Consider the following 20,021-nt stretch of genomic DNA (forward strand, 5'->3'; position numbering starts at 1 on the left):
GTGCAGTTTATTTCATGACACCTTGTGACCACACACAGACAACCATTATAAAAGGTACAAACTATCAGCCTGACAGGTCTCCTGAATTATGGAACACAAAAAGTTGTACAAAATAAGAATAGGACCATGAGGGGCAGTGCATGACTTGTAGAATAGCCCGAAGGACATTCCACACTAGGTATACTGTTGCTTAAAGGTGAAGGCAAAAAAGGAGCTGAAAAGCTTCACCAAAGGGACTAAAATAAAACATTCTTTAGGAAAATGACAGAAAAAAATCATTGGCTGCCGATGGAATGGTGGAAGAAACATAAGTGCAATGAGAATTACCAAAACATTAACAGCCCTAAATCTAGGACGAAACAGGGAATGCCATCAGCTTTGGCAACAAGAGCGATGGGCGTATTATAAGAAGAGATGGTGGTTTTGATAATGCCGGAGAAAAGTCAAGAGACAAGCAGTGGAATCTCACCTTACTGCTTTATAAAACCAAGAATGAGTAACTTCAAAGAAGCACTATAGGGGGTCAGTGGAAGCCCAAACAGAGAAGTCTGGGGGAAGGGACAAAAACATTCATGCACAGACCCTGATAATGAAAGCAAAGAACAGATTAGCTTTGCTCTGCACAAGAAAGAAAACCTTTAAAACGGAATTTTTTCTTTTTCTTGTTTCTCTTTTTTTTTTTTATGATCCAGCACAGAACACAAAGAAAGCAGCCATAGAAAAAAACGCACAAAATTAGGGCTTGTGTACAAACTACAAGGGAAAGATCTTAGACTGATTCAAACAGCGCTTTCACTTCATTCCACATAACAGCATGTCCTACCTCAGTATTAAACATTGGTGACACAGAAAGATGGGAGCTGAAGGAAAAATGTCATACATACACACAGCCGTACAAGTCTCATTTGTCTAGGAGTAAGTGCCTTTATGACTCATTACAAAAGCAATATAACAATGCAAAAATATTCGCTTATCTTACCTTATAAGCGAGGTACAGTAATAAGAGACAATAAAATCTTATACTCTATAAAAGTTTTAACCTTACAAATGACAGAGTGGGCAGGGGGGTTCTATAAATAATTTCATTCTTCCCGAAAGAATGGCAGCTGCTTATATATTCATGAGGGGCGCTTACCGAAAGTACCCCGAGATTTTTCCCAAAAAAACTCCATAATAGAACCCAAAGCTTGAACTTAAAATAAAGGGTTGGGTACAGGTCACCACTACCCAGTGAGTATTAAAGAACAGAAAAAATTCAGAAATACTCACAAAATACCGGTGATATCATCTGCCCATCGCGGACAAGCCCCCAACTGAAAAGGATTCAGGTCCCAATTCCTGCCCCATACTTTCTCTGTCTCTGTCATATGTAAGTCAGGTACCTGGGGACACATCTTAAAGACCAGAAACCATCTTTCAAATATGTCCGTCTTTTATTATGAGTTTCACATATTTATACGAATCAGGTTTGCCAGCATGTGATGGCATGTGACGTAAGGTCACATGAAACTTTAAACACATCAGCATTTTTCCTATCTAGAGATTGAAGTCCAAAAGGTAAGAAAAAGCCTTGACCAGCAGAGCTTCTTAACTAAAGCTGTCTGTAAATACGGCTTAACAAAACAATTGAATTCACTTCACTACAACTCTGTTTAAACATTCATGTCAAAGAAAGAAAGACAAACATAGATGTCCTTATACCATCTTCAAAGAAGGGAAAGATAAACAGGGCCTACCTTTGCATCTTTAAACAACATATGCCTAAGGACACTTACTAAAGTTCTGATACGTGTCCGTTCACAAATGAACATTGGTTCTAACCAGCCATTTGCAAACTGTCTACTGGCTAGCTAAGGGGCAGTCCAGGGTGGGTACGGGTGGGGGCAGAGTTTGGGCAAATCAGCTACTTAACCACTTAGTGGTAATATTCAATCTGCTGACCTATTCAGTCAGGCCCAAATTCTATATACGTCACCTAAAACATCAGCGCAGACCAGTGTAGCGCTAAGCATGATTCTATAAAAGTTATGTGCACTGTACAGAATCGCACCTAGCACCGCCTAAGTGCTGTTAAGTGTCCCAACATTTAGGCGCACCCTATTTATGGCAAGGTTTTCTTGGCCTAAATGCCTGTGCCAAGTTTGTGCACGCAAGGGTGGCTAAGTGAAAAACATGCGCCTAACTTGAAAACGCACCCAAGATCTGCACAACCATGTACTATGCACTTTGGACTAGGCACCTACTTTTTATAGAATCGGACTCAATGAGCTGTGTGCTTAACTTTCAATTAAGTCCAATAAATGTCAATTATGAGTTGTTAATTGCCTATTAATCAATTATGTTAGGTGCCTACATTGGCTAGGCAAGCCGACGCAGGCTCCTTTCTTCTTAGGTGCCACCGACTCGTGTTCAATTCCTAGTGACTTGATGAATTACAGATCTAAAAAGAAATCGGTGCTATTCATTAAGGTCCTCCTGCATCATTCCCATGGTTATTTTCAATGTGTCCAGCCATCTGATTGCAGGTTACCCTTTTCACCTGGTTCCTTTGAACTTGCCAAACATGATGTCCTTCTGCAATGATCTTTCTCTTCTGAAAGTATGACCATAAATAAGACAGTCATAACTTATTCATTTGGGCTTCTAATGACATAGCTGGCTTGATATCTTCCAGAATTGATTTGATATTTAATACCTCCTTCCTTCCACAAGAAAGAGAATTTATCGCATAATCCCTTGGAACAGTGAACATTTAAAGGGAGAACCTCGGATTTACTCCAATTTATTTTATACCCTGAAAATTTCCCAAATCTTTCAATCAAATCAAGTAAATGTGGAATGGTTGTTTCCGGATTCCTCAAGTGAAGCAAAATGTCATCTGCATAAGCAGAGACTTTACATTTCCCGACCTGCATAAGGAATACCCTGAATCTCCTCTGCCTGTTGAATAGCTAATAATAAGGGTTCCAAAACATGTATTAAGTATCAGATTACCTAGTTATGCTAGAGATAATGTAATTTTATTGGATACATGGAAAACAATTAAATTTATTGATAAACTAACAGATGTTCCTATAATGAAATCTACTTTGCAGTCCTTGTGGTTAAACTCCAAGATTCAAGTGGACGGTGCTGGGATCGCCTGGAAGAATTGGATGCAGGCAGGAATTCGGACATTGGAGGATGTTATATCTAATGAGAAACTGCTGGAATTTTCACAACTGCAACAATCATTTGGTATTTTGAATTCTCAACAGTATAGGTGGTTGCAGTTGAAACAGGCCATTCGGAGTGAGTTCCCTGAATGGAAAAATTTTAAAAATTATTTTAGTCTGCAAATCCTTTGCTACTAGACAGATTTAATAGGACATCAGGCTGCCCAGTGGTATAAATTAATTTCCGAATTTGTGAATAAAAAACCAAAAAATAGTCTTAGAGATATTTGGAGCATCGAGATTAAGTAGTATATTTCTGTATCTCGTTGGCCACGAATTTGGAATTGGAGGTTAAAATGTACGGTGTCAGCATCTATGAGGCAAACATGGTTATTTTTATTGCATATAATTTTTTGGACTCCAGTTCGGTTGCAAAAATTAGATAGCTCTAGATCAAATAGATGCTGGCACTGTCATACTGACATAGGGACTTTAGATCATCTGTTATTTTTTTGTCCGCTGATATTTAGTTTTTGGAAGTCAATTTGGGGACAAATAAATATAGTCTTAGAATCAGATATTCCATTAACATATGAAGCAATTATTTGTGGTACTATTTTACATATTAAACCTCCCCTTGATAAATTTAAAAGCCGTCTATTCTTGATTTTAACTGGAATTGCGGTTCAAATGATCACAACAAACTGGAAAAATCATGACAGGTTAAATTATACATTTTGGTGGACAAATGTATGTAATACATAAAGATATGAGAGAATGAACGCAGAATGTTTAGGGTTTAGGGTTTTATTTAACAAAATATGGAGTCCATTGGCTTTATTTGCTATTTCACATTAAAATATAATATAATACCTTCTGGGTTTTTTCATTACACATCTGGGATGGGATGGGGAGGTAGGGTAGGGAAAGGTACTGAAAATATGGATATTAATTCTTCATATTAAAGATGTTTAATATTGTCAGTATTAATAATTGATGGAAAGGGGTTGGGTATAGCTATGATTCTATATTGTTTGATAGTGTATTCTTTGTAATATATTGTTACTTTTAATTAAGTGTATTACACTATTGTAACTAAATAAAATAATAAAAATGTTAAAAAAAAAAAAAAAAAGAACCAATATTCAGCATCATTATCCGGTTAATGGCTGCTAAATATCTCCAATGGCCAGCTCAGTGGGGTTTAACCAGGCCAAAGCCCTCTCTAATCCAGTTAAACCCTTATGAATAATAGGCCCTCATAATTTTCAAAATTTCTTAATACAAGTGGAATGGTTCCGTGTTCTCCTGACACTCCGGGCTTGGCCTTAGGATTTTGAATATTGTATCCCGAATAGTAATGTAAATCTAGCTTTGCTGCTTCCCCAAACAGCCTTAAGAGCGGAATGATTTATTATACGAGGGAATACCACAGCGATAATTTAATTAAACCATGTCACAGTGCTGCCAATTATGGGAGCAAAGGGAGTGCATTGTCCCCAGTTTCCCAACCCTTTTCCTTTATTATTAAAGAGAAGAGGAGAAATGTGAGAACTCTTTGAGTTGCAGCACACTTCAGGGAGGTTTTCCAGAAACACACACAAAATTTGCAAAGACTTTCCCTTCTGCATCAGAACTTCTGCTTAAGACTGTTCCATTCTACAGCATTAATAACAGCAAGCCGAATCATTTTTAACAGCGAATGTTTTCCAGTTGGTGACACAGTATAAAATGTTTTTCAGACATGGAAACTGCAGGATTGCAAGAAATTTCTAGCTGATTATGAGGCGATTGAAAGCTCGTATTAAGGCTAAGATATACGTTCGAGAGCATAGGTTGTGAGAAAGCTAGGAGGCCAGATTGAAGGAGCTCTGAGAGATTGTGATGGGTCCTCTAAAAGTTTTATCAATAAAGTTGTCCCATTGGCTAAAGTTAGCCCTCTATAAAAAGAAGTACTAGAGGAGATTGGAACCTACAGGCTAGTTACCTGATATTACATTACATTACATTAGGGATTTCTATTCCGCCATTACCTTGCGGTTCAAGGTGGCTTACAAAAGATTTATAAACAGGGTTACAATGGGAGAACAATAGATTTGCTAGAGTGGTAGAGAGTAGATCTTTTGATATTTCTTTGGTAGTTAAGAACAGGGAGGCTTAACAGAAGATTTATAAACTACAATTGTCTTTGCTATGATAGTAAAGGGTAGATCCATTGTCTATTTTAGTGTTGTTGAGAGTACGTGAGGTTAGGGCTGTTTCAGGAATTTCTTGAAAAGTATAGTTTTTAGTTCTTTTCTGAATGTCTTGTAGTCTGGGGTGGACATCAGAAGGTTGGAGATCCGGTTGTCCAGTCTTGCTGCTTGAGTGGCTAGGAGGCCGTCGTGTAGTTTTGATCGTTTTACTTCTTTGATCGGGGGAGGAATGAATGGGGAGTGTGTTTTTCTAGGTCTGGTTGTGGATGCTGGGATGAGGCGGTTGTTCAGGTAGGACGGGCTGTCTCCGCTAAGAGTTTTAAATAACATGCAGTAGAATTTGAATTGTATTCTTTCTTGGATTGGTAGCCAATGTGAGTTGATGTAGGCTTCTGTGATATGATCACGTTTTCTCAGTGAGTAGATGAGTCTTAAAGCTGTATTTTGGATTGTTTGTAGTTGTTTGGTCATAAAGGTTGGGCATGGGAGGTAGAGGATGTTGCAATAGTCCAGTAGTCCTAGGATTAGGGATTGTACTATAAGCTGGAATTGTGACCATTAAACAATTAGAATAGACTCTACTAAACTACTGGCAACTAGCGGATTGCAGGATCTGAGGCTGCATGATTTTTACCAGAGGGAGAACATGTCAGGCAAATCTAATTGATATCTTTGGTTAGTTGGCTAGGGAATTGGATAGAAACAGAAAAAAATGAAGGCAGATAAAAACCATATGGCCTATCTACTATCCCCTCCTCTCCCATGCCATCTATTATCCCTTCCTCTCCCTTAGAGATTTAACGTACTTGTCTCAAGCTTTCTTGAATTCAGATACACATTTTTTGTCTCCCTCCTCCCTTTCTTATCCAAGCTACTTGAATGTGCTGTTCACTGCTGTTGTCTTGACTTTCTTTCATCCTTGACCCACTTCAATCGGGCTTTCGTCCACTTCATTACACAAAAACTGCTCTTATGAAAGTCTCCAATGACCTGCTCCTGGCCAAATCCAAAGATCTCTACTTTATCCTCATCCTTCTTGTTGCTGTCTAACTTCTACTATACAGATACAGCTCTCTGCATAGTCCTCAGGTTTTTGTACTGAAGCAAGGACTTCCCTAAGTTACTGGCCACTGCAAGAGTTTCCTGCTCAGCCAACTCTGAATCAATTGAACAGTTATTTAATTGTGAAGCAAACAACTTAGTCAGATGATAGTTCAATGTAGTTCAAGTCTGCACATTCCTTCTTACTCCACTAACATATCACATCTATGCTAGGAGTGTCCACACTGTGGAGATGACACCGTTCTCCAGACTTTGAAGTAATCTAAGTTGTATTTGATTGTCAGAATTAAAGGGGCGAAAAACCTGGTGGGAGAACACCACTCTCAGGCTCTCACTCTAGCATATGCTTAGAAAATATGGCCACTGCTCTCCTCAGACTGAAGAAGGAGGCGGGCCCATGCTCTGTGGAAGCAGCCCAAACTACTGGAAACAAAGCTCTCTGGGTAGTTGAGTCCACACAGCACCCATAACTACTACACATTTAAAGAAACATTAACTGAGCAAATGCGTACCAAGAGGGGGGCGGTCCGCCCCGGGTGCACGCTCCAAAGGGGTGCACAGCCGGCCGAATCCGGAACCTCCTGCGCTGCTTCAAACCGCACTTCAGCGCGGCTGCACTACTTAGAGCAGAGTCGGCAGCCGCGCTGAAGTGAAGAAGGTTCCGTGATGACTGGGAAGAAGTAAGTGATGTCGGGGGGGGGGGGGAGGACCGGCAGCCGCAGTCATTGCCGGATCTTGCCGCAACTAACTGCAACTCTGCAAATCTCAACAGACATTCAGTTTCAGGTTTCAACCTGTTTGTCTAACATCGCTACCTGGATATCTCAGTGCCATTTAAAATTAAACATGGCCAAGACCGAGTTCTTTATCTTTCCACCTAAACCTGTCTCTGATCTTCCCCATTCTCTATTTCTGTGAACAACACCCTCATCCTCCCTGTCTCATTGGCTCATAATCTTGGGGTAATTTTTGACTCATCTCTGTCTTTATCTTCACATATCCAACAGACTACCAAAATCTTTCATTTATTTCTCTACAATAAAAGAACATAAGAATAGCCTTACTGGGTCAGACCAATGGTCCATCAAGCCCAGTAGCCCATTCTCACAGTGGGCAATTCAGGTCCCTAGGACCTGGCCAAAACCCAAGAAGTAGCAACATTCCATGTTACCGATTCAGGGCAAGCAATGGCTTCCCCCATGTCTTTTTCAATGACAGACTATGGACTTTTCCTCCATGAAATTGTCCAAACCTTTCTTAAAACCAGCTACGATATCCGCTCTTACTGCAACCTCTGGCAATGCATTCTAGAGCTTAACTATTCTCTGAGTGAAAAAATATTTCCTCCAACGTTGAGTGTCCCCTAGTCTTTGCGATTTTTGACAGAGTGAAAAATTGATCCACTTGTACCCATTCTACTCCACTCAGGATTTTGTAGAATTCAGTCATATCTCCTTTCAGCCGTCTCTTTTTCAAGCTAAAGACCGAGCCCTAACCATTTTAGTCCTTCCTCACATGAGAGGCATTCCATCTCTTTATCATCTTGGTCGCTCCTCTTTGAACCTTTTCTGGTGCCGCTATATCTTTCTTGAGATAAAGAGACCAGAATTGAATGCAATATTCTAAATGAGGTTGCACCATGGAGCAATACAGGGGCATTATAACATTCTTAGTCTTGTTAACCATCCCTTTTTAAATAATTCCTAGCATCCTGTTTGCTTTTTTGACCGCCGCCACACATTGGGCAGAAGGTTTCATCATATTGTCTATGATGACACCCAGATCCTTTTCTTGGGTGTATGCCAAGACCCTCATCCATACCCTCATCACCTGTCACCTAGACTACTGCAACCTGCTTCTCATTGGCCATTCACTAAACCATCTCTTTCTCTTTCAATCTGTTCAGAACTCTGCTGTACGCCTCATATTCAATCAATGTTGCTATGCACACATTACCCTTCTCCTCAACTCACTTCATTGGCTCCCTATCCATTTCCACTTGTAATTCATACTCTTCTTACTGACCTACACTCTACAGCTCTTCAGCATATGTCATTATGCCCACATTACCACTCTCCTCAAATCCCTATCTGTTTCTGCATACAGTTCAAACTCCTCTTACTGATCTACAAGTGTATTTGCTCTGCAGCTCCTCAGTATCTCTCCTCTCTCCTCCCCCACCCACCCCCGGCACTCTGCTCATTGGAAAAGTATCTTTCTCCTCTATGGCCAAGTCCAGACTCTGTCCCTTCCACTTTGCTGGGTTCATAACAAAACCGCGGAAGACAAAGGCGCGCGCCAACAACTGAGCGCAAGATGGAGGCACGTGCCGAAAAAAATGACAGTTTTTAGGGGTTTCGACGGTGGGGTTTTGTTGGGGAGCTCCCCTACTTTACTTAATACAGATCGCGGCGGCATTGTGGGTGGTTTGGGGGGTTGCAACCCCCCTCATTATACTGTAAACTTAACTTTTTCCCTGTTTTTAGGAAAAAAGTGAAGTTTTCAGTAAAATGTGGGGGGTTACAACCCCCCATAATGCGGCACGATCTGTATAAAGTAAAGTGGGGGGTTCCCCCCCACACCCCTTTGTTGGAGCCCCTAAAAACAGTTATTTTCTTTGGTGCGCGCCTCCACGCTGCGCTCAGTTGTCCGCGCGCGCCTATGTCTTCCGCGGTTTTGACCTGACACCACTTTGCTGCACCATATGCCTGGGCAACTCGGCATTTATTTTTATTATTATATTTCTTCCATTTGTGCGTCGCACATACCTATACAAGCTCTTGGCGACATAACAGAGGAAGGGATTAGAGTGCGCTACTCAACAGCAGACCTTTGTAAGAGGACCCCCAATGCCTCTTCTTTTTCCATCATGTACAGTAGATTCTGAGAAGGCTTCTATGCGGACAGATTTGGTCATGACGTTGATATTTGCTTCAAAAGATATACACATCAGTACTATGTGATGTTTCAAATGAAATATTTTCCATCATTTCCCACTGATGTTTTTCTATTTATTAATTTATGCTCTTGCTCATCCCAAGCAAATGTAATTTCATTCTTTCATTGTGATGATCTGATCCTGTCACTGATTTCTATTTCTTCAACAACAGCTCTCCCAGGGGCATTTTTGCTACGATTGTATTCTTTTTTAATACTGAGAATTTTATGTCATTTATTTTTATTTTTTGTTGAGTTTTTAATTTGATTCTGTGTTTATGTATGTGTAATGAGTGATCCACCTAGGTTTAGGCAGAGTACAATTGAATAAATCATAACCATAAAACTTTAAGCTTAAAGTGTGCAGTATGCATTTTGTAGCAGCAGTATAAAAACATTTGGATGTTGAGCTTTATTGTATTTGGAACTTGTTTATCCTGGAAGAATCAAACCTATTGAAAAAGAAAATGGGGGAAAAAATTGTGCTTTTGTGATTTTCTGTGTTCCCATTATTTAGACTTGCAAAAAATTATGTTTCTATAGTACAATGCGAAGAAAGCCACGGAGAGACTATCTGGTTGTGGCAGTGTATGAGATCATAATGACTATATTTTTATAGTTTCATACTGCATCCTAATTAAAGCAAAATAACCTGACCAGAAACCAATCTATCTGCTCCACTGACCAGCTGTGCCCTATATTGCATGAGCTGATTGGATTGTAATGTGTGCCGTCCTGTTTGGGAATATGCTGGTTGGGTTGCCGTCTTTTGTGATGAAAAAACTGACATCCTATTTTTACAGAATAATTGAATTCTTCTCTCTACTTTTCTTTTAGGGGATTTGTATCATTTAAGAATAAAACCTTTATTATAGAGCCACTGCAAGATTCCACAGTTAAACACATTCTTTACCGAGCAGAGCATCTGAAAATTATTCCAGGAACTTGTGGCCACCATTTTAACTTCTCAGGAACTTCCAGCAATTACACTGTTCAAACTTTTCAAGGATTTGCTAGCAGGGTAAGGAGAAAACTCAATTTCAGATGTGTAGGATTATGAATATTTGTTTGTCTATCCTTCAGCATAACATACATTTATTTGTGTCGCAGTCTGAGAAGAGGTACACGCTTAGTTGAGGAATGAGGCAATAATGTTGGTTCTATTTATCAGATACAACAATTTGTTAATTGAAATGGTATATCTCTAGCAAATGAAATGATAGAAAGATGTGGTTTATTGCATTTGAATCAGCATCTTCTTGTTTACTTATCCAACTGAATAACTCAATTTCTAAGACTTGGTCCCTTTTCTTGGATTATGACACATTTATTTCATTTATTTATTTATTTATATATTTGGGTTTTATATCCCACTAGTCTTTAAGCCCGTTACATTAACGGGTGCTAGAATAGATGTGTCTGTCTTTCTTTGTCTCTCTCTCTCATTGGCCGTTGTCTTTCTGTTTCTCTCTCTCTCTCTTTGGCTACTGTCTGTCTGTCTTTCTTTCTGTGTCTCTCCTTGACCATTGTCTGTGTGTCTTTCTGTCTCTCTCTCTCTCCTTGGCCGCTATCTTTCTGTGTGTCTCCCTCTGTTACTCTCCGTTTGCGTCTGTCTTTCTGTCTCTTTCTCTCTCTCTCTCTTTGGCTTCTGTCTGCCTGTCTTTCTGTCTTTCCCTCTCTCCTTGGCCGCTGTCTGTCTTTCTGTGTGTCTGTCTGTCTTTCTGTCTCTCCTTGGTCGCTGTCTGTCTATCTCTCTCCTTAGCCGTTGTCTGTGTGTCTGTCTGTCTTTCTTTCTCTTTCTCTCTTTCTCGTTGGCAGCTGTGTGTCTGTCTGTCTTTCTGTCTCTTTCTTTCTTTCTCTCTCTCATTGGCCGCTCTCTGTGTATGTTTCTGTCTCTTTCTCATTGGCCGCTGTTTATGTGCCTTTCTGTCTCTTTCTCTCTCTCATTGGACACTGTGTGTCTGTCTTTCTGTCTCTTTCTCTCTCTCTCTCCTTGGCCGCTGTCTGTGTATGTTTCTGCCTCTTTCTCCTTGGCCACTGTTTATGTGCCTTTCTGTGTCTTTCTCTCTCTCTCTCATTGGCCGCTGTCTGTCTCTCCATCTCCTTGGCCACTGTCTGTGTGTCTGTCTTTCTTTCTATCTCTTTCTCTCCTTGGCTGCTGTCTGTGTATGTTTCTGTCTTTTTCTCTCTCTTTCTCCTTGGCCGCTGTTTATGTGCCTTTCTGTCTCTTTCTCTCTCTCATTGGCCGCTGTGTGTGTCTTTCTATCTCTTTCTTTCTCTCTCTCTCTCCTTGGCCGCTATATGTGTATGTTTCTGTCTCTTTCTCCTTGGCCACTGTTTATGTGCCTTTCTGTCTCTTTCTCTCTCTCTCATTGGCCACTGTGTGTCTGTCTTTCTGTCTCTTTCTCTCTCATTGGCCGCTGTCTGTCTCTCTATCTCCTTGGCCGCTGTCTGTGTGTCTGTCTGTCTTTCTATCTCTTTCTCTCCTTGGATGCTGTCTGTGTAAGTTTCTGTCTTTTTCTCTCTCTCTTTCCTTGGCCGCTTTTTGTGTGCCTTTCTGTCTCTTTCTCTCTCTCTCTTTCCTTGGCCGCTGCCTGTGTGTCTTTCTGTCTCTCTCTCTCTTTGGCCGCTGGCTGTCTTTCTATCTATTTCTCTCTCTCTCTCCTTGGCACTATCTTGTCTGTCTCTTTCCTTCTCTCTCTCCCGTTCCCTGCCTGCGCCCCGCTCCCCTTCCTTTGATCGCCCCCTCCCCCCAGCCCACCCCACTCCCTCTGCAGCAGCACCACCAGCCTCCAACAAATCCTCATCCTCGACCTGGAAATTCACCCAGAGAGGAGAGTGAAGGCAGAGGAGAAGGCTGTACGACTCCGAAGCGACAGTAGTTGTGGCCTTCCCTCCCCTAGCTCCGTAGCTCGATCACCGCTGCTGCCTCCTTCTCTCCCCGATGTCGGCTCCCAATGTGCGCACACGCACCACACTCTGCAACATTTCTCTGCCAACCACAGAGCGACGGATACAAGGAGCCACAAAAATTGAAGTGCGCATGTGCGCTAAGGGTATTATTTTCTTAGATACTTCCAGAAGAGCTCAGAATGGGCTACAAGTTTACATACATAATAAAGCATATTTATGCAAAGTGATGGCAAACATAGCATGGCAGAACATTGACAAAAATGGCAAAACATGGTTAACAAAGCATGGTAAAACATGATATGACAAAACATTATTTAGAAAAGTGCCTTCCCCTCATACAGCAATACTTAATAATATTTTAAGTTTTGGGCGTGAGAAAGCACGCTTTGGGGCTCTTTTACAAAGCTGTAGTAAGCTCTCAATGTCTGGTAGTTTTGCCTTCCAGGGACAACCCTGGGTTTAAGTGATCAAGAACATCTTTGTTCGTGATCCTAGCTGTCCATGGGATTCATAGAAGTCTTCTTCAGAACCACAGCCCTGTATTAAAAAAAACAACTGAAAATAATAGATACTGAAGAAGCATTTGGGACAATATTCAAATAGATTTAAAAAGACAGGAAAGACTCCTACCTGCTAAATCACTCAGGGCTGTCCAATCATTGATGTTCAATGGCACTTAACCAGAAACTGTCACTGGATATTGTCTCTTGCCAGCCATGAAAAAAATGATGCAGCGGCAGTACAGGTTGTGGTGTTGGAGAGGAGCCAGCAGTTATGTTGGTATCAGCAATATTTAATGCTGGCACCCACATAGGTAAGTGGTCAAATTTAGGATGAAGGTCATGGCAGCCATTTTGAGCATCCCACTACTAGTGATAGGAGTGAGTGGGGTTTGCTGTAAGTCTTAGTTTTTTTTAAATCTATTCAAGTGAATATTTCTCCCCCTTTTTTGGAGGGGAAAAAGGTTACCTCAGTTTATAATCGGGTCACTTTATATTTGAGTATATATGGTATTTATCATTTTCAAAAAAGGTTGAAGGCCTGTTTCAGAAGTCATATTTGTAATTTTCAATTAGAATCATTTTTACTGTTAATCCACTTTGAACCTAGTTATTGGAAGTTAATGGACTGTATGCATCATATCACATCACCCTAGTTGAAGAGGTAATGTGGGGGATTAGTAACCAAGACACATCTCACCAGCCAGGGGCAAGCAGTAAGGCCCTGATTCTATAAAGTCTGTCTAAAGTTAGGCACTGATTTTGGCGCTGAACTTAATAAATAAGCTTAATCTGTGCCGATATTGATACTCAACACCTTATAATTAGCTTTAATTGGACTTCATTGAAAGTTAGGCATCTAATTCGGAAATCGTGATTATAAAATGAAGATGCCTAATCCAAAGCACCTACACTAAAAGTGGGTGTGTTAGGGAGCGGATCATAGGTTTGTTTTCAAGTTCGGTGCCTCTTTGTGAAATAGGTGTTCTTAGACTCCTATATTCGTGCCTAATTTTAGACGTAGAAAGCCCTGGAATAAATCTGGTGTGCCCAAATGCAGGGCCGGATTTAGATGAAAAGAGGCCCTAGGCTATTCCACTTATGAGGCCCTTTTACCTCCCATTTTTAAGTTTGTAAATTACATGAGAGATAATAAAATACATCATTACTGTGATATATATCAATATATTAAATGAAACATGTTGTTATTGGTACTAACCTTTATAAAAAATGTGACACGGATAATAAATAAAAAAAAGTCGAAAACACTTATTTGGACATTTATTCTCAGCACCATATATAGTACTTGTAACAATAACTAATCAAACATAACACACAACATTGCCCCTTCCTATGTCCATAGTGCCCCCAGTGCGTCCTTCCTCACCTCCCCCCCCCCCTCCGATGCCCGCCTACCTCCCATCCCCCTTCCATTGAACAGCCCCCCATTCCATCCTGCCTGCCTGCCTTCCATTAAACCCCCCACCCCCCTCCGATGCCAGCCTGCCTGCCTCCCATCCCCCTTCCATTGAAACCCCCCACCCCACCCCCCACTCCCGATGCCAGTCTGGGCCGCCCTGTCCTGGCGGATCCACGTTTTGCCTCTCTCCCCGCGGGGCTGGGCTTTGCCCAGCTGTTTCCGGACTGACATCTTTTCCTCCCCGATCCTCCTCCCAGGGCGAGAAAAAGAAAGGGAGAAGCCGAGTCTGCGCCCCGTTGCGGCCTGAGCCGGTTCCGATCCCGAAGCGTAGAATTTCTCCTTATTTTCGGTTCACTGTTTTTAGAATAGTGTAATTTTAATTTTGCTAACAATTTGAATGTAGGCCCCTCTTGATATTGAGGCCCTAGGCTGAAGCCTAGTTAGTCTATAGGAAAATCCGGCCCTGCCCAAATGTTTGGACTCTGAGCACTGGCTAAACATGCTTAAGCAACGCCTAAATTTTATAGAATCAGTTGCGATATCGGCACCTAACTTTAGGCAGACTATATAGAACAGGGGTGTCAAAGTCCCTCCTCGAGGGCCGCAATCCAGTCGGGTTTTCAGGATTTCCCCAATGAATATGCATGACATCTATTTACATGCACTGCTTTCATGGTATGCTAATAGATCTCATGCATATTCATTGGGGAAATCCTGAAAACCCGACTGGATTTGCAAAACGCAAGTCTGACTATGTCTCTCCATTCCTAGCCAAACTTCACTGGCTCCCAGTGATTTCCGGAATCCATTTCAAATGCTCCTGCCTGGCTTTTAAGATCATTCACGGCATCCTTCCTCCCTTAATCCCACTATCTTATAACTCCTCGAGTCCTGACTCTACCAGACCCGCCCAAAGGTATAAACTATCCTTCCCCTCTCTACACGGTATTCGCTATGCAGGCAAACTGGGAAAATCCCTTCTCTTCAGAATCACAGGTCTTTGGAACAACCTTGCTACCCCGCTGCGGAACCTGGGCTCCCTCCAATTATTCCGCAAGCAACTGAAAACCTGGCTTTTCACTAAAATGTAATTCTATTCCCCCTTACTCTTCTCTTCTATATATAAGTTCATGTAAACCTTTTTTTTCCTTCTCTTCCTATATTTTAAGTTCTTGTAAACCATGCCGAGCTCCACATCCGTGGAGATGATGCGGTATATAAACTTAAGGTTTAGTTTAGTTTAGTATTTTTTTATTATCAAAGTATGCTCAGATTTAAGAAACCTTAATCATACTATATAACTAATATGTTTACTTAGGGGAATTATTACATCCTTTATGGATTTTTACAGGCACTAAATTATTCCATTGTATAGTTAGCATTGCTGGAATGAGCTAAGCGTATTCCGTTTATTACATCTTAAGCTGGTTTTGGTTTGGTCTGTGGTTTCTAAAGTAAAGACACATTTTCTTTGGGGTTTGTTTTTTTTAAATAAATAAATTATACTCTTGTTTGTTTATTGTATAAAATGACCTTCCAGGAAGTTACTTCTGCATTACATTTTCTGGATCTGGCCTCCCTAGTTTACTGTTTATAAATAACTTTTTTTTTTTTTTGTGAATGGGGCAGAGTTTTTTGTTAGCAATATTGCAGAAGGGCTTGTCTGATAAGTTTGCCTCTTATGCAATATGCAATAAGGGAGATACCCCTGACTGACGGTGTGGCTACCATAAGGAGAGATCTACAAAGCTTTAAGAATGGCCCAGAATCCAGGAAGTAAGATTCAATGCTAAAAAGACAGAGTCATGCTTTTGGGCTATAAAACCCCAAGGGAGAGATATGCTGTAGTATAGATGTGACGTACGTACTTCTGTGCTTGAGAGAAAAGTGGGACTAGGGAGTGATCATGTCTAATGATCTTAAGGTGGCCAAAGAGGTAGAAAAGGCAATGGCAAAATAACAGAAGGAAGCTTGGGTTGAAGGAGCTATAATGTTCACATATATGCTTGTTATGAATTTAAAGGAATGTAAAAGAAAAAACACAGATGCACTCAAAATGTTTGTGGAATATGTGAAGACTAGATGTGACTGGACGTAGGCACCCGAGGAAAGAAATTTATGAGGGGTACACATAGGCTCAAGTTTCAAGTTTATTTTTAACTTAATGAATCGCTTATTAAATTTTACTAAGCGATGTACAAATTAAAACAAGTAAATATAATTTACATCAATGCAATCAGAAAATAATATGGGATAAATAGACTGACATACAAAGAGGGATTGGATGGATTCCTGAAGGATAGGGGGACTGAGGGATACAGATAAGGGTAGATAAGAGTATGGAAACAGTAAAGATAAAAACAAGGGGGCTATAGGGCTAAATCAAGTAAACATGACAGGTCATGGACCTGATGGGCCGCCGCAGGTGCGGACTGCTGGGCGCGATGGACCTCTGGTCTGACCCAGCGGAGGCAAATTCTTATGTTCTTATGTTCTTAACTTACAGATACATAGGGAGAAGAAGGGCTGAACTACAATTATTATTATTAGGTAAAGGAGAGGACATAAACGGTAAAAACAGTAGGAAAAAGGGGGAGTAAAAAGTTGGGGGGTTTTTGTTTTTTTTTTGGTTATTCTTTTCCTTTACAGAGAAAAGAGAGAGAGAGAGAGAGAGAAAAAAAGTAAACTTTAAATATGTTTATAAATTAAAAGCGTCTTTAAAAAGAAAGCTCTTCTAAGATACTGGGGTAGGGCATTCCATAATTGTGGAGCCATTACAGAAAAAAATGTCATGACGACGGGTTCCAATAATTTTCAGTGAGGGAACTACTAAAAGTTTTTGGCTAATGGACCTAAGGGAACGAGATATCCTATGCGGAATGAGTAATTTATTAATATATTGAGGCTCATTTGAGGATAAAGTTTTAAAGAAACAGGAGGACAGATTGGAAGTAAAACCCAAATTAGGGATGCGTTAGCACATAGCATGCGCTAAATTGCTACCACACCTTAGTAAAAGGACTACTTTATGTAGCTACTAGTATTTAAGCCCGTTACATTAACGGGTGCTAGAATAGATGTGTAGACTTTTAGCACAATGGGTCGCTGAGGCGTTTCTTTCTTTGTTACTTTATGTTATGTTTTTTATCTCTTTCCCTGCCCCCCTTTCTTTCTGTCTCTGTCCCCCTGTGTGTCTCTGTCTCTTCCCTGGCCCCCTGTCTTACTGTCTCTCTCCCTGGCTGTCTGTCAGTCTTTCTTTGTTTCTGTATCTTCTCCCTTCACGAGTGTGGGGCAGTTGTAGGCGCGCAAGCGAACTCCTTCCGGCCACGGACATATGGAACACACAGGTAGGAGTGCACATGCGCCGCTTAGGGTTTTATTATCTAGTTATTAAGCCCGTTACATTAACGGGTGCTAGAATATATGTCTGTCTATCTCCCTCCCGCTGACTCTCTCTCTCCCTGGCCCCCTTTCTCTGTCTTTCTGTCCCTCTCCCTGACCCTGTGTCTTTCTTTCTTTCTGTCTCCCTCCCTCCCGCTGTCTGTCTGTCATTTTTCCCTATTTCCCTGTGCAGGAGCATTTCCATCCCAGTTCTCTATGCAGCAGCAACAGCATTTCCCTCCTATACCCCCCCTTTCCTGTGCAGAAGCAGCAGCGGTATTTCCCTTCCCCTCCAAGTCCCTGTATAGCAGTAGCAGCATTTTCCCCCACCCCCCTTTCCCTTCTCTTACCGCGATCTGGCCTGCTCCGTTCGGCACCTCCCCCTTCTTTTACTGCCGTTGTTCTGCTGATCTGGCCTGCTCCTGACCCTCCCACCGCCGACAAACCTCCGGGCTCCAGCCGCGTAGGCAGCACTTTAAACATGCTGCTTCGCGGCCTTCTACTGCCGATTTCCTCTCCCGCTTCTGTCTCCGATGATGTCATCAGAGACGCGACAGAGGAAATCGGCAGTAGAAGGGCGCGAAGCAACGTGTTTATAGTGCTGCCTACGCCGCTGGAGCCGGGAGGTTTGTGGAGGGTCAATGGGTGGAGCGGGGCTGCTCTCCACCACTCAGTTGCTGCCACTGCCCCACAGGGCTGCGAGTGTGGGGCAGTTGTAGTCGCGCATGCGCATTTCTTCAGGCCACGGACATAGGGAACACGCAAGTGGAAATGCGCATGCGTGGCTTAGGGTTTTATTATAGAGATTGACTCCTAACTAATACAGAAATATATTTAACAAAATTTATCAGTGGTAGGATCTGGGGGAGTGCAGGGGCCAGGGATACCAGTGCAATAGCTAAGGAGACTAGGGCTGGAGCTCAAATCTACTGCTCTGCAGTGGATTTAGAGGAAATAGACAAATGTGAGAAGGGGGCTGACGTGAGGGTGAGGAGACAGGTGGGAGAAGGAGGCTAATGCTGGTGCAAGGACCGGAAAAGGGATCTGATGTGGGGGCTGAGGATTGTAGAATGGGGCTGACACTTGCAGATGGTGGGGAGCGGAAGGGCTGATGAGGGGGGAATGAGGAGGGACAGAAGGACAAATACTGTGGAGAGGAGAAGCAAAGGAATATGTAGGCAAAATGGAGACAGAAGGATGGACACTGAAGTAAGGGAGGAAGAAATGCAAGGTAAATGCAACTTAGGGCCCCTTTTACTAAGGTGCGCTAGCGTTTTTAGCGCACACGGGAAATTACTGTGCGCTACGCTTCTAGAATTAAAACCAGCTCAATGCTGGCATTAAGGTCTAGCGCGCGTGGCAATGTAGTGCGCGCTATTCCGCGAGTTAAAGCCCTAGTGCACCCTAGTAAAAGGAGCCCATAGTGAATGAGGGAGGGAGGCAGGCGGAATGCGGGAAGAGGTGGGGGAATGGATGCGGTGGATGAGTAGACGGTTTGCACGGAGGTGAGCATTGGTGCCTGCCATCTTAAGAGTATTAGCCATTCAAAATACCACATCCTGAAGCAGTGTTTTGCATATGAAACATGCTTGTTGGCAACGGTGCAGCTTAGCTCCTGGGTACTGGCTAAAGCTTACGCTATACCAGGAGTCTGTAGCTAAGTTTGGATAAGGTATTCAGTTTAAGCAACATAATGTCAATTAAGGACATTCAAAAATTATGCCCTTTAAGCATATGGTTGAGCCAATGAAGAAGTTTCGGGTCTTGTACTCGATGGAGGGCCGCTTGTGATGGCTCATTTATTTAAATTTATGCAAACATGTATGATTAGATTGCAATACTCCTTGCTTTGAAAAGGATTGAGTTATATGTATAGGTCTGGATTTCCAATTGAGACTGTGGATAAGGAGAGGCAGGGCCAATGGATGTGGGGAAGTGAAAGAAAGAGGTAGGGAGCTAAAGAAAGGGAGAGAAACAAAAAAAGTGAGCCAGGATAGAGTACAAGACCGGAGATGGGAGAGGGTGAATCCAGTATGTCTATCTGTCCCAGCTTACTGTGTCGCCAGGATCCCTATTCAGTCTCTGGTCATCTTCCTGAATTTCTGTTGGTAACTTGGCACTGCCCTGTGTCTCTGGTTAAGGAATGCTTACCAAGGCAAGGTTTATAAGAGCTTATGGGTTCATTTTAATCCTATTCCCACAATAAAATTGAATGTTACGACAGATGTATCTGTTTTTGTTTGAGACACACACCCATGAAATCGTAAATTACTGCATAGAATCCTTGAGCACATCTTGCTGAAGAGCAATTTATGGCCAAGCTGTTTACTTGAAAATCAAAATGGCTCTTTGTAAAGAAGATAACCCAGATAATTATGGATCTTTCCTGCTGGCTGCAAGTGGGTCATTCCTTGTTTTTCAGTGTCATCATTTATTCCTTCTTACTTAGTGTCAATTT

General features: G+C 41.8%; 1 protein-coding gene across 2 annotated transcripts in view; it reads left to right on the plus strand.

Moving 5' to 3' along the window:
• ADAM12 (ADAM metallopeptidase domain 12) overlaps nucleotides 1-20,021 on the plus strand; it is a 711,117-nt gene that overhangs the window by 450,248 nt on the left and 240,848 nt on the right. For both annotated transcript variants that reach the window (XM_033941188.1, XM_033941189.1), the window contains exon 6: nucleotides 10,187-10,370. In XM_033941188.1, the coding sequence (XP_033797079.1) occupies nucleotides 10,187-10,370 (184 nt within the window). The remainder of the gene's footprint in view (nucleotides 1-10,186; nucleotides 10,371-20,021) is intronic.

The sequence above is a fragment of the Geotrypetes seraphini genome, chromosome 4, assembly GCF_902459505.1.
Source record: "Geotrypetes seraphini chromosome 4, aGeoSer1.1, whole genome shotgun sequence".
Taxonomy (NCBI): domain Eukaryota; kingdom Metazoa; phylum Chordata; class Amphibia; order Gymnophiona; family Dermophiidae; genus Geotrypetes; species Geotrypetes seraphini.